This window comes from Perca fluviatilis, chromosome 14 (genome assembly GCF_010015445.1).
Source record: "Perca fluviatilis chromosome 14, GENO_Pfluv_1.0, whole genome shotgun sequence".
Classification (NCBI taxonomy): Eukaryota; Metazoa; Chordata; class Actinopteri; order Perciformes; family Percidae; genus Perca; species Perca fluviatilis.
Genome location: NC_053125.1, coordinates 22768386 through 22781395, shown reverse-complemented (window position 1 = coordinate 22781395; position 13010 = coordinate 22768386). Strand labels below are relative to the sequence as shown.

Here is a 13010-nt window from a genome sequence, read left to right as displayed (position 1 = left end):
CGCATTTCCCAGCTGATCCAAGAGTTTTTTTTAAAGACTTGATTTAGTTTAAGAAGGAGGAGGATATTCTCAACACACAAAGGAACACTTCATCCTTCAGTTTATCACAAACATTCAACATCACATCACATCTGCTGGAGATACATGGTTTTCACTAGACAGGGAGGGGATGAAAATCTGTCATCTGAAAAGTAACTAAAGCTGTCGGACAAATGAAGTGTGTAGTTTACCTTAACGTAGGCCACTATCTTCAGTGATATGGTGGCCAGGTAGAGGGAGTTCATGGCGAAGTCCATCAGGTTCCACCAGTCGTGGATATACTCTGTGAATCCCCCGTCCCACATCTCCTTAATCTCTGCCCAGATGAACCCTGAAACACACACACACACACACACACACACACACACACACACACACACACACACACATGCTTGTGTGAGCACATTACTGTCATCCATCAGTGGATTCTGTTTGCTCGCTTTCTGCTCCGTGACCAAACTTTTGTTGAATATTTTTTTCTTTTGGCAGCAGCCTCGGGCGGCGAGCAGAGAGCGAACACATTTGTTCTGTCCCACTGACTTTAGTCAACGTCAGGTTTTATTGTAAATAATTCACAAGTTAATTTCTATTTCATCTGTTCTCCCCAGAATATCTGCTCTCCTGAGTTTTTATGATTATGTGTAGACACGTACTTCTCCATACTCAGTGTAGCACCTACCTACAGTAGATGGAGGTCAGCAGGCCCCCAGTTTGGAGAAGCAGGCAGGAGTACCGACACGGAAGCTAATCAATGTCCTGCTGTGGACGGGGGCAGCAGCTAAATGTACTTTAGAAACCTAAAAACATCTATATCAGTTTAAAGCGCCCCTATTATGCTCATTTTCATGTTCATAACTGTATTTTAAGGTTGTACCAGAATAGGTTTACATGGTTTAATTTTCAAAAAACACCATATTGTTGTTGTACTGCACAGCTCTCTCTCACTGCTGTAGATCCTCTTTTCACCTGGTTTCTGTTTTAGCTACAGAGTGAGACCTCTTTTCATCTTCTTCTTCTGTACTATCTTTGATTGCACTCGCACATGCGCAGTAGCTCAGATGTAGAGCATGTCAGCTAGCTAACTCTAGAGACAGTAAAAGAAAGCCTGTTTCTCCAACTTTGGTCAGTTACAAGGCAGGATTAGCTGGGAGACTTCTAAATGAGGGCGCACATGTAAGTAGTTCTTTTGTAGATTATGGTGAACTTGTGTGTGTTGTAGCAGTGCTTTGCTATTGAGAACGACGTAGCATGCTAGCGTTAGCCGGCTAACGCTAACGCTACGAGCTAACGGTTGTGGTTAGCCACCTCATTTCGGACTGTGACGTCACAGTCCGAGGCCGATTTTGAACAGCTCACTAGAAGACTGAAGGCAGGACACATTCAGAAACCGTATCTCACTCAAAACAGCATGGATGGATTTTTTTCAAAGTTTGTATGTGTGTGGAAGCACCAGAGACACAAAAGAACACCCCAAATCCCAGAAAAAGTTTTTTTCATAATATGGGCACTTTAAGTGTACGCTATATTTAGAATATTTTCACAGCTTTCCCTTGCTGTCAGACAGCCCTTCACGACGGGGAACTGGAGCCGTTATCTCTGCTCTTTTCAAAGCCACCAGACTCCTTTGACAAAAACAGTAATTTTACATCACAGAACACAGGAGTTGCTGCTCTACCGCTGCCTCGTTCGGTTGATTTGTTTGTGTTATTGTGTGACTTTGAGGTTTTAAAGGGTTATTTTATAATCATGTATAGAAGCATTCTGAAGATGCATCGATAGTCGTTTTATAATTGCCCACCCTAACTAGACATTTGTTCTTTTGTGTTAAGGACTTAAATTCAAAATCGATTGATCCTTGATCGAGAACAACAAATGAAGGAGGTATGCTCTAATTTTTATCATGAGCAATACAACCAGCTGATGATCAATTGTTGTTTCTTTTTGTATCAAAAGCGTTTTGTAGCTGAGTGTTTCAAAGAGTGGAAGAGAAGACAAAGGAGAACAGATGGTTTTGTTATTTTTCCAAGAGATTATGGTTATGATTTGGAAATCATTGGTGGCAGCTTTGAGAGAGAATATGGAGATGCAATCACTCATTTTCACACTCATCCCACCCTCACTCTCACACACACACACACACACACACACAACCACCTCCTCCACACATTCACAAGCATCCGACCACAGACATCCACATAGCAGCATACACACACGCTCACACACTCAGAGTCCTCTTGATGATACGTTATTTTTCTTGCACATTCATTTTAAATCTGCATGCGCTGTACTGTCTAGAACAGACAGCTGCTCAAGTCTTTAGATACTTGAGATATGAGACATTTTTTAAAAAGAAGACGCCAAGAAAGAAAAAGGAAATACAAGTAACAATTGTGACGTGATGCAATACATCATTCAAACTCAGCCTTTTACACCTCAAAGTCTGTTTACAGGTGTTAGGGAGTACTTCTGTATAAGTACCATAAAGCCTTTAGTGTCTCCAGAGGGAGCTGTGTGAAGTCTGAAGAAGTACTTCAAGTGCAGACTACATTAGCCGCTATCTAGTGCAACACACCCAACTCTCTGTCCGCGATTGAGTTGCATTGTGGGTAATGTAAGTGCCAGGTTTTGACAACGAAAAAGAATGCGTAGAAAAAGAAATCGCTCGTTCTGCTGCATCGGTTTACACATTATCTGTGCGTAACATGGAGGGGGCTATAACTACATTTCATTGTGCAATCCTGTGTCGTATAATGACGATAATAAATCCTTTAATTGTAGCTCCATCTGGGACCTCAGCACACAGACCTTTGGGGATCTTTTCCCCCTGTTTTTCAGCTCAGGGATATGCATATTAAACAGTATTTTAAGGATTCCACAGATGTCTATTATCTGCACTGAAAAATTAAATCAGAGCCGAACTGATTTATCGGTCGGCCTATCACAGACATATTGGTATTGGCGTATGTTGTCTGATATATGATATATATACACAACAGATATTGCAGAAAATGACTTGGGGTAATTTCTAAATGGCGTCATTATGTAGTCCTTTGGTCAGCAATAATAAAATTTAAGAAAGCAGAGTTCTAATTACCTATGCAGTCATATAGGTGAACAATCCATATAGAAATTTCATTCCAGCTCCAAAATTTACTACATCAGCCGCCATATAATTTGTGAACTTTTCCCCTCTAAAACCTGTCTCAGTCTCAAAAGCCCATATCAGTCGGGCTCTAAATAAAATTGCAGAATGAAAACCAAAACGCAGACTAGATGCACATAAATAGAAGAAGAAGAAGAAGAAGAAGAAGAAGAAGAAGAAGAAGAAGAAGAAGAAGAAGAAGAAGAAGAAGAAGAGCAAATTCTGTGGGTTTAAACACTGGTGTCGCCCCGGGCAGACAGAAGACATCTGTCTGATCACAAAAATCCTTCAAAAAGATTTAAGTCACATCTGGATAACAGACAGAACAAATACAGTTTGGAATTTTGTTTTGGGTGACCGAATCATGAAAAAAAAAACGTAAATAAAAATATAACTTCACATCCAGAGGTTTTAAGCAGCTTCGTTGGAGTTTCAGAAGTTCTGATGAGAAGTTGAATAAACTTGGCACGTACCCACTACCCACGGGAGAATCATCCACTCGACGAGGGTGGGCGGGGGTCCCTGCATGTGCAGGTTGGTCCGGGCAATGTGCTGCGAGGCCAGCAGCAGGAGGAAGAGGAAGGTCAGGTAGGACGCCGTGTGACAGATGAACTTGATGAAGGGCTTCTTGATGAAGCGCCCCAGAGCGCTCTTTGGAGCCAACAGGTAGATCTGACGAGGGTGAGACACAAGTTTACACATCATTCATTCAGATTCCTGACCGTGCTTGTGTACTTGAGCTTTTTAAACAGAAAGTGAAAGAGAGACATAAGTTAGATTGTGTTGACGCTCAGCCACCCGCCACTTCTTATTGTTGGAAAGGGTTATTGTTTTTGCTGTAATGATGCTTGTTTACTTGTTCTGCTCATGTACTCGCTACTGGCAACCTCAACATACTCTGAGTCATGCCAGGGAGGGAGAGAAAGAGAGAGAGAGAGAGAGAGAGAGAGAGAGAGAGAGAGAGAGAGAGAGATGTTTACATTATTAAAATAATAATGTTTAACCACATTGAATCAATACTCGTTACATTAGATCCGGTTAGTTTCGGTTTTCACACTGCAGTTATACAAGACTAACTAAAGAACTCTACATGACATAACTACGTCCTGTCGTTGTCACCTACGTGAGCCGCGTCTCCCGGTACTTCTAATAATAGATTGCTTTGTAGACCAGCGTCCCCGTCCTCTTGTATCCTCTCTCTGGTCTCTCATGTGTTTTTTTTTTTTTTTTCCAACTGTGCTCCTGCCGCTCTTTTTGTCTTGTTTGTTCTTGCGTTGAGAAACAAGACACAGGAACTTTATTTTGGGTTTTGAGGAGCTGCAGCATCAGAGACACATACATGTACATTTACTACCACTTATCAAGTAAACTGCTGATTTATTCTCTGCTCTGATTCCCGACAGCTGTCTGCTCTGACCGCATTCACCGTCACACACTCTCTCTCTCTAGTCTATGTCAACAACGTTCCACTTCCGGGATTGCTCCCGTGCAGCCGGAAATTCCGCCGGATGTCCCTCTTTTTCGGCCACATGTCCGTCATCTTCCGCTTTCTTTGTGCTGGCATTTTAAATTCTGGTGGATTTCTGAGGACTATGGGTAACTGCTCCTCAGATCTCTGCAGGGTAAATCCAGACGGCTAGCTAGACTATCTGTCCAATCTGACTTTCCTGTTGCACAACTAAAACTACCTTTGAAAGTACACACGTTCCTCCAAAACACGTTCCTTTCTGAGGCTACTTTGCAGCAGCACCGGGGCTCCGTTATTCGTTAAAGGAGCTATATGCTTATAACATGACGATAGCCTGCCAGAACCTCCTGGATTTGGTCCGTAAGTCCAAACTATCCCAAAAAAATGCTTTGACACTAGAAATGAAACCGGACCATGGTTCAGTTTCATCCGGACCGAGACTACCTCTTTTGGTCGGACAAATTTCGGCTGTTTGGTCCCAGGGAGGTTTCACAACTGTAATTTTGGTTTCGGATCAAACTGAAAAGTCTGAAAATCTGGACCAAGCGAGGTAAGTGTAAATACTCAGAATAAACATAAGCCCTAAGTATGGTATTCATGTCATTAAAGTCACAAGTATGAGTATTATAAGTAAGGAGTACACATATTCTCCTAAAGAGAAGTCTGCCGACTTCTGTTTCCTCTTTCAAACATCCTCGTTGGCTTCTCAAAGATAACAACAGTCTGTCCTTTCACTTTGTTTGTTTTTAGGTCGAGTTTCCTGGCAACGGCTCCTCCAGCCAATAAATGAAGAGTTTTGCTTAATTGCTGCCTGGCAACAAATTTACTTCGAGGAAGAAACAGCAGTTTAGCTGCAGGAGCCTTCTTTCATCCCTCCCTCATTTCTCTCTTTTCATCCATTTCCTTTTTTCTTTTTTTCTTTCTATATTCTTCTATTCATTCACTCTTCTATCTCTGCTTTATCTTACCATTCTTTCTTTCATTCATCTGACACTTTGATTCTTTCTTCTTCCCTTCCACTGATGCTTTCTTTATTTGTTCCCCCCTCTCCTCTCTCTCTCTCTCTCTCTCTCGCTCTATTCTATCCTGCCTCACTTCCTCTTTTCTGAATGTCTTCCTTAAGTCTTCTCTGCTTAGTATTTTTTCTCCTTGTTCTGTAGTATATAGTTTCTCCTTCTTCATCCATCCATCCCTCCCTCCTTTCCTTCTTTACACCACTCCCACTTCCTCCCTCCTCCTTCCATACCAGTGAGAAGAAAGGAAACAGGAGTCCAATGATGAAGCAGGTGACCAGTTTGACCGCCCAGTGTCGTCTCCTCCAGCCCGGGAAGCCATCGTACCACAGCGTGGCCAGCAGCTGCTGGCAGTTGGGCTGGGCCACAAACTGCAGAGAGAGGACCAGACGTTAGGAAACAGTCTCAGGCTCATTTTCTGGAAACAAATGAGGGGAAAATTGTAATCACATGAACAAAACACAATGTGACTTTTGAAAACAATGAGTTGTTTACTTCCTCCGTTTTAAGTGGCTCATATATCATTCAGAGTAGTTTAGGGGTATAAAGCTGCTGATAAGAGACAGAGTAACCTTCAAAACATGTTCCTTGGGCACCAGGATAGCTCAGTTGGTAGAGCGGGCGCCCATATGTAGAGGTTTACTCCTTGACGCAGCGGCCCTTTGCTGCATGTCATTCCCCCCTCTCTCTCCCTATTCATGTCTTCTGCTCTCCTATTCAAATAAAGGCTGAAAGTGCCCCAAAAAAATCATCTTTAAGTGGAGCTCACTGTACTCCGCTTCCAGGGCTGTAATACTTGAGTCCGGACTCAAGACGTTTTTCTATTGTCTCGGACTTGTCTTGGACTCGTTGGTATTTGGACATGGACTTGCCTCGGACTCGCCCACTGGACTCGCCCACTGGAGTCGCCAAATATTCTAGTTGGTATCGCCCGAGTCCAGCACTATATGCTCTTTTTCTAAAGTAACTTCCTCCTTCTAAACAAAACAATCAATGAAGCGCGCTCCTTCAGAAAACAGGTGTTGGTTTATTTCAAAATCCATCTAGAACAAGCATTGGTATACCTCAATCATCAGGCATCAATCATTTTCATTTTGGCCTAAGACACAATGTCAGCGAGCACTTTGTACTGAGAATTCTTCAGGACAAGTGATAAATTCAAGAATGTGAAGCTATCAATGTTTTTAGTGACACCTGTGCTGCTTGTTATTTGTTACATTTTCCATCGGCAGCCCAGAATGTTCTTGTTACATCAGAATAAAAACACTCAACATCTGGAATGTGAAGCTACACTTCAGATTACTGTGACTTAAAAGTAAATAATATGGCCTAATTTGATGCTTACTTTCTCGGTCTTGACTGTCCCTCATTTGGAATCGGTCTTGACTCGGTCTCGACTAGTCCTGGTCTTGGACTCGACAACGGTGGACTTGACTACAGCCCTCGCAGCTTTTAACTTCTGACTTTGGTGTCATCATGTCAGCTGTTTTGTATTATTTGTTATGTACTTTTTTATCTATGTAATGTTGCCTATCGAGGCAGATTTCAAACCATCCGCCTTGGTTGTAAAGCACTTTGGGTTAACTTATGTTGTTTTAAATGTTCTATAAAAATAAACTTGACTTGACTTCTATTTCTTACTACTTTTCTCTTAAAATGCCATTGATGTTTGTCTGGTAAAGTCTTCAGAATGACATTAGTCTAAAGTATCCGATTGCAGCCGGGGGAGGAATCAAAAAGCCTAAAGTTGAACAGCTCGGAGTCGGCTTGACTTGACTTGTAAAGGCGGAAGTAGCTGATGAAGTGAATGCAATAGAAACCTCACGATTATTGCATGGAGATGGACATAATGAACACCGTCCGTGGCAGTATAAATCGAAAAGTATGATACCATTTCCTGACTGATAACTTAATTTACTTCACAGATCTCTTAAACGGCAACTATTATATAGCATTTTCAGGATTATACTTGCAGTTTGTACTAGAACATGTTTACATGCTTTAATGTTAAAAAACCCACTTTATTTTTAGCTCACAGGGATTTGTCTAAAATACGTTTACCTCATTATTTGAAATAATGTTTTAGCTAAAACGTTCAGATTTCCAACTATACTAGAAAATCCAACATTATAAAATTGTAGATATGACAGAAAACACGGAAAAGCATAATATGTGATCTTTAAATTGTGCAAGAAACATTTGACACTAGGGTGTTTTTTCCCCCTATCAATCGAAAGCTACTTTAGCTATAGTGCGTGGTTTATGTCGCCCCCATGACGAATTCTAAGTAATGACAACAACACTGTCGGTGCATCCACATGACGCAAGCCTTCGGTGATTGCGCTACACCCCTACCCTTCCTCTACGCAGTTGCTAGTAGCGTTTAACCCGTCAAATCAAGGAGGACACAGAGGATTTAAAAAAAACAAGGTAATGAACGAGGTAATGATCTTATAATTTTAGGTCCTCTTTGTCTCCAAACCTGGACGCTGCTGTTCTCGTTTCTCAGCGTTGACGTAAAGCGCATCACTTGAGCTGCTGTGCGTGAATGTCGCCGGACTACACCATTTTGTAAACAAAGCCATACTGAGAACTACAGAGAGAGCTTTGTGGAGCTAATAGGCTTCATTAGCTTTGTATCAGCTCATTTGGCAATGGCTTGAATGTAACGGACGTTCATTAATATGAACTTTAAAGATATAGAAAACAAGACAGAAGTTTAGAGATAGAATAAATAAAAGCACAAGATTTAAACTTTATGTATAAAGATATATATCATCCTTCATCAGCAGCACAGACATGGAAAACATTTTATGATCTTTATTCTTTCAAATGCTTTACAACGAGCTTCAAACAGGTCAATCTGTACACGTTTTACCTTCCTTTGTGATCTGCTGACACAACAGAGGTTACAGTACTTCCTGCCCTGACAGAAGTGTAGCTGCTCTGTTGCTTCCATTTACATCTCATTACAGCTCATCTCCCAACACTGTTGGCATTACACCAGAGGCTGTTTGTCCCCGTCAGCCCTTCAGCTGCCCTCTGAGTCACCAAGAAGCAGCTCAGTCCTCCTTTCCTTTTCTCTCAATTTCCTAGTCCCATTGTGCGCTTCCATTTCTTCTTCTATCCATCAATCAATCCTCTCTACTCCCTCCTTTCTTTTCTCTCGCTGCTGCTCTCCATACCATTTCATCTCGTGCTGTCTTGCCAAGTTTGTCTGCTTTTCCCTTTCCCTTCCTTTCGTCCTTCTTCCCTCATTATGTCTGAGTGATTTCTCTGGTCTTGGATCGTAGATAAGTCTCATACTCTAATAAGACTTGCGAAGACAGCAGGTTATCTATCACTGTAAGTGTGTGTGTGTGTGTGTGTGTGTGTGTGTGTGTGTGTGTGTGTGTGTGTGTGTGTGAGCCAATAAAAAGTGTGTTTTCCTATTAAACAAACAGCCTACATAATAAATGAGCTATATAAACATCCGGCTCAGTTTTGCACATCCACCTTCACACAACAAGCTAAACGCTAAAAGAGGCAAACTGCCAGAAACATTCAGGTCGGAAACTGAAGCCGTCAATCACACAGCGCTCGGCTGCTTTTCTGAAATTTGGTGGAGGCTGCAGATTTCCATCTTTATTTAGACAGGCCATGACTGATACCTCAGCTCTCTCTGTGTGGGACTGTAACCCGGGAGTTTAAACTCCAGATTTTCCATTCACGGCTTCTAACTTTGCGGCATCTTGATACACAAAATGTCACACAAGAGCTGTCCATGGTGCTGACCCGGGCCGGCGGCCGTGGTGCTGAAGAGGAGCTTGACCAATACGTGGGATGCTAAAAAAATATAGCCGATTTCCAGAGTTACTTTATGAGGAAGTACTCGTTTTCTTTTCTCAATAAAAGCGGATAATATATACAGCACATTTAATATGCATTTTTAATTGAATTTGGCAAACGAATATTCATCAAAATGAAGCTTAGTGTAAGGTCATTCAATAAATGAGATGCCATGTTTTTTTTATCTTTTTAGCACAGGAGGGTTTCTGCTCTCAATTTAATCATCTGAAGTCGCCTTACACCTTCGATAACACACAACCTGAGAGAGCAAGAACGGATATGACCCACACACACACACACACACACACACACACACACACACACACACACACACACACACACACACACACACACACACACACACACACACAGGCTGACCTGTTTGTAGCTGCAGAGCTGAGAAGAATCGAGCAGCGAGCAGTCGTTGAACAGCTCAGTGTGTGTGTGTGTGTGTGTGTGTGTGTGTGTGTGTGTGTGTGTGTGTGTGTGTGTGTGTGTGAGAGAGAGAGAGGATATTGGATAACGAAAGGATTTAATTATATAGATGAAACGATAGAAGCAGAAAAAAAGGAGAAAGGGGCGAAGGAGAGATATAAAGTGTTAGAAGTCAAACCAAGGTGGCTGCTCCCTCTTCCTCCTCTTCTTCCTCTCTTTGCAACCTCCAATCCTCCTTTTCATCCCTCTTCTTCTTTGTCCTCTCCTGTAATTTGTTTTTTGTTCTCTTTTTCCCCTCCTCCCCATCCCCTCTTCTATCTCTCCTGTCACTAATCCTCTTCATCCTCAATGCTCCTCCTCTTCTTTTTGCACTTTCTCCTTCCTCTGCTCTTTCCATCTCCATTGTCCTCTTCCTCTTCAGCATCATATTGTTTCCTCGTCCCCTTCTTCTCCACCCCTCCTCAACTCTCCCTGTTTTCCTCCTTTTGCATTCACACCCTCCTCCTTTCATTCTCTCCCACTTTCTTGCATGTCTTCTCCTCCATCTGTCTTCTTCACCACCTCTCTCTTTCTCCAGTCTTCCTCTTCTTAATTTCGGCCTTCCTTCTCTTCCTCTCATTGCAACCTCCAATCCTTTTTCCTCTTTTTCCTTCCTCCTTTCTTCTTCCATATCTTTCTCTTTTTCTAGAACTTATTTTTTGTTCTCTTTTCTCCTCCTCATACCCTCTTCTAATCCTCTTCATCCTCGATGCTGCTTCTCTTATTTTTTCTTTTATCCCCCCCTTTCTCCTTACCACTCTCTTCTTTTCCTCCATCCCCATTCTTCTCCTCTAAACCATTTGAATTTTCTTCACCCCTCCTTTCTTTTCAGCCTTGCCTTTACTCATTCTCTTTCTTCTGCCCTCCACCTCCTTTTTTCGCATTTGCTCTCTACTTATTTTATTCTCTCCTGTCTTCTTGCGTTTCTTCTCCTCCATCTGCCTTCTTCACCTCCTCTCCTTCTCCAGTCTTCCTAATTTCCCCATGTCTTTTCCCTCTCCTCCTCTCCGTCTTTTCCCCCCTTCCTCTCCTCCATCTCTCTCAGCTCCCGTTTGGTTTCCTGTTGCTATGGCAGCAGTATGCTAATGAGGGAGTTGGTCTCCGGGCTCCACTAAACTACAGCAGTCTGCCCCTTCCTCTCCTTTTCTTCCGTCAGTCTCAGTCGGCAAACATCCTGGTCACAGTTTACTGTTGGGACCAAAGCACTCCATGTTGACGGAACCCGTCCTGCATCACGCTGTCGGGGCTGTAATTCGCAATAATGAATAATGACAGGCTGGCTCTACATTATACCTTACTTAATCTTTAATCCTGAGCACTCAAATCACCAAGGCAAGTTTTATGAAGTCTGGTTTCATTTGTTTTCTAAGATTTTTTTTGTTGTTGGGATATTTAGGCCTTTATTTGATATGACAGCTTAGACATGCAAGGTGAGAAAGAGGGGGAATGACATGCAGCAAAGGGCTACAGGTTGAAAGTGAACCTGCGGCCGCCGCGGCAAGGACTGAGCCTCTGTACATGGGGCACACGCTCTACCAGGTGAGCTACCCAGGTGCCCCTTGGTTTCATTTTTTTTATGTATGTAAAGGAAGAAACAAGAAACAACAGAACGAAAATGTTCCTACTACTATTTCATTTATGTTGTATTTAGGTGCTGTTTTACTTATATTTTGTGCCCCTCTTGTCGTCTGTTTATGCTATCCAGATTTGATTTGGGTTGTTACGTTTGTTTTGTTGCTTGTTCTTCACTGATTTACTGTGTTATGATGTCTTGTGTTGCATGATGTCTTTTACCTTTTTACCTAATAAAAGAGAGATTTCCTTCCATTGAAACTACAGACCAAAAGAACACAAACGTATGTGAACAGGAGTTTTAATAGTTTCTTAATTGACAACATACAAGGACCGTTAATGTGCTGTAATTCAGAGACATAACTGAGCAGAAACCCCTATCCTTCCTGTGTTCATTTGTATCTGCATGTCTCCCTCCATTCAAATTCTCGCTTTTCTCTCTTCATACACTTCATTTTCCCTCTGAGCACTGGTAAAGCGCCACTGCACCACCAAGATACATTTCCAGTCTCTCCTAAATTGATTACCACGGTATGTCTGTCCCTCTCTCTCTCTCTCTCTCTCTCTCTCTCTCTCTCAACAGACCAGGGGTCTCATTTATAAACGTGGCGTACGAAAAAACGGGGCTGAAAATGTGTGTACGGCACTTCCCACGCAAAGGTTGTGATTTATATAAAACAAACTTGACGGGAAAATGTGCAGTCCACGCAATCTCTGACCCATGCGTACGCACATTTTGGAGACAATGGGAATTGGCGACGCAGATGGTGAGGTGGTGAACTGAAGTCAGACTGCAGAAAGTACATGTGGGAATAACAATTACTCATAATATTTTCAAGTATTGATGTCTCACGCACATTTCTTCACTCCATATCATCCACATTACCATGAAGATTAAATCCAGCAGTGTTATTTAAAGGAACACGCCGACTTATTGGGAATTTAGCTTATTCAGTCAGAATAAACATAGTCGATACATACCCTTCTCATCTGCCGCGTAGCGTAACTGCTACCGACGGCTCCAGCATTAGTTTAGCCCAGCACAGATCTGTAGGTAACTGGTTCCAACTAGCCTACTGCTCCGAATTGTACCAACAGTGACAAAATAAGCGCCAACATGTTCCTTATTTACATGTTGTGATTTAGTAGAGTCTAGCGTGTACAAACAACGTAACAAGACACAGCCATCTTCTATCTGTAAACAAACCAGGAACTATATTCTCAGACAGGCTTGCTGCGAGCATATCACTCCGCCCAAGTACTATATTCTTCCGCCTGAGAATATAGTTCCCGGTTTGTTTACGGTTAGAAGATGGCTGTGTCTCATGTTACGTTGTTTTTTGTACACGCTGTCACTCTACAAATCACAACATGTAAATAGGAACATGTTGGTGTTATTTTGTCACTTATTCGGAGCAGTAGGATTACTGGAACCAGTCACCTGCATGTTCTGTTATGGGCTGATGCCGCTGGA

General features: G+C 42.2%; 1 protein-coding gene across 2 annotated transcripts in view; it reads right to left on the bottom strand.

The window, feature by feature from the left end:
• The window catches only part of trpc5a (transient receptor potential cation channel, subfamily C, member 5a), a 152243-nt gene that overhangs the window by 35721 nt on the left and 103512 nt on the right, over positions 1-13010 (bottom strand). For both annotated transcript variants that reach the window (XM_039822782.1, XM_039822783.1), the window contains exons 9-11: positions 5896-6033; positions 3655-3853; positions 231-370 (exon numbers count right to left, since the gene is read on the bottom strand). In XM_039822782.1, coding sequence (XP_039678716.1) covers positions 231-370; positions 3655-3853; positions 5896-6033 — 477 coding nt within the window. The remainder of the gene's footprint in view (positions 1-230; positions 371-3654; positions 3854-5895; positions 6034-13010) is intronic.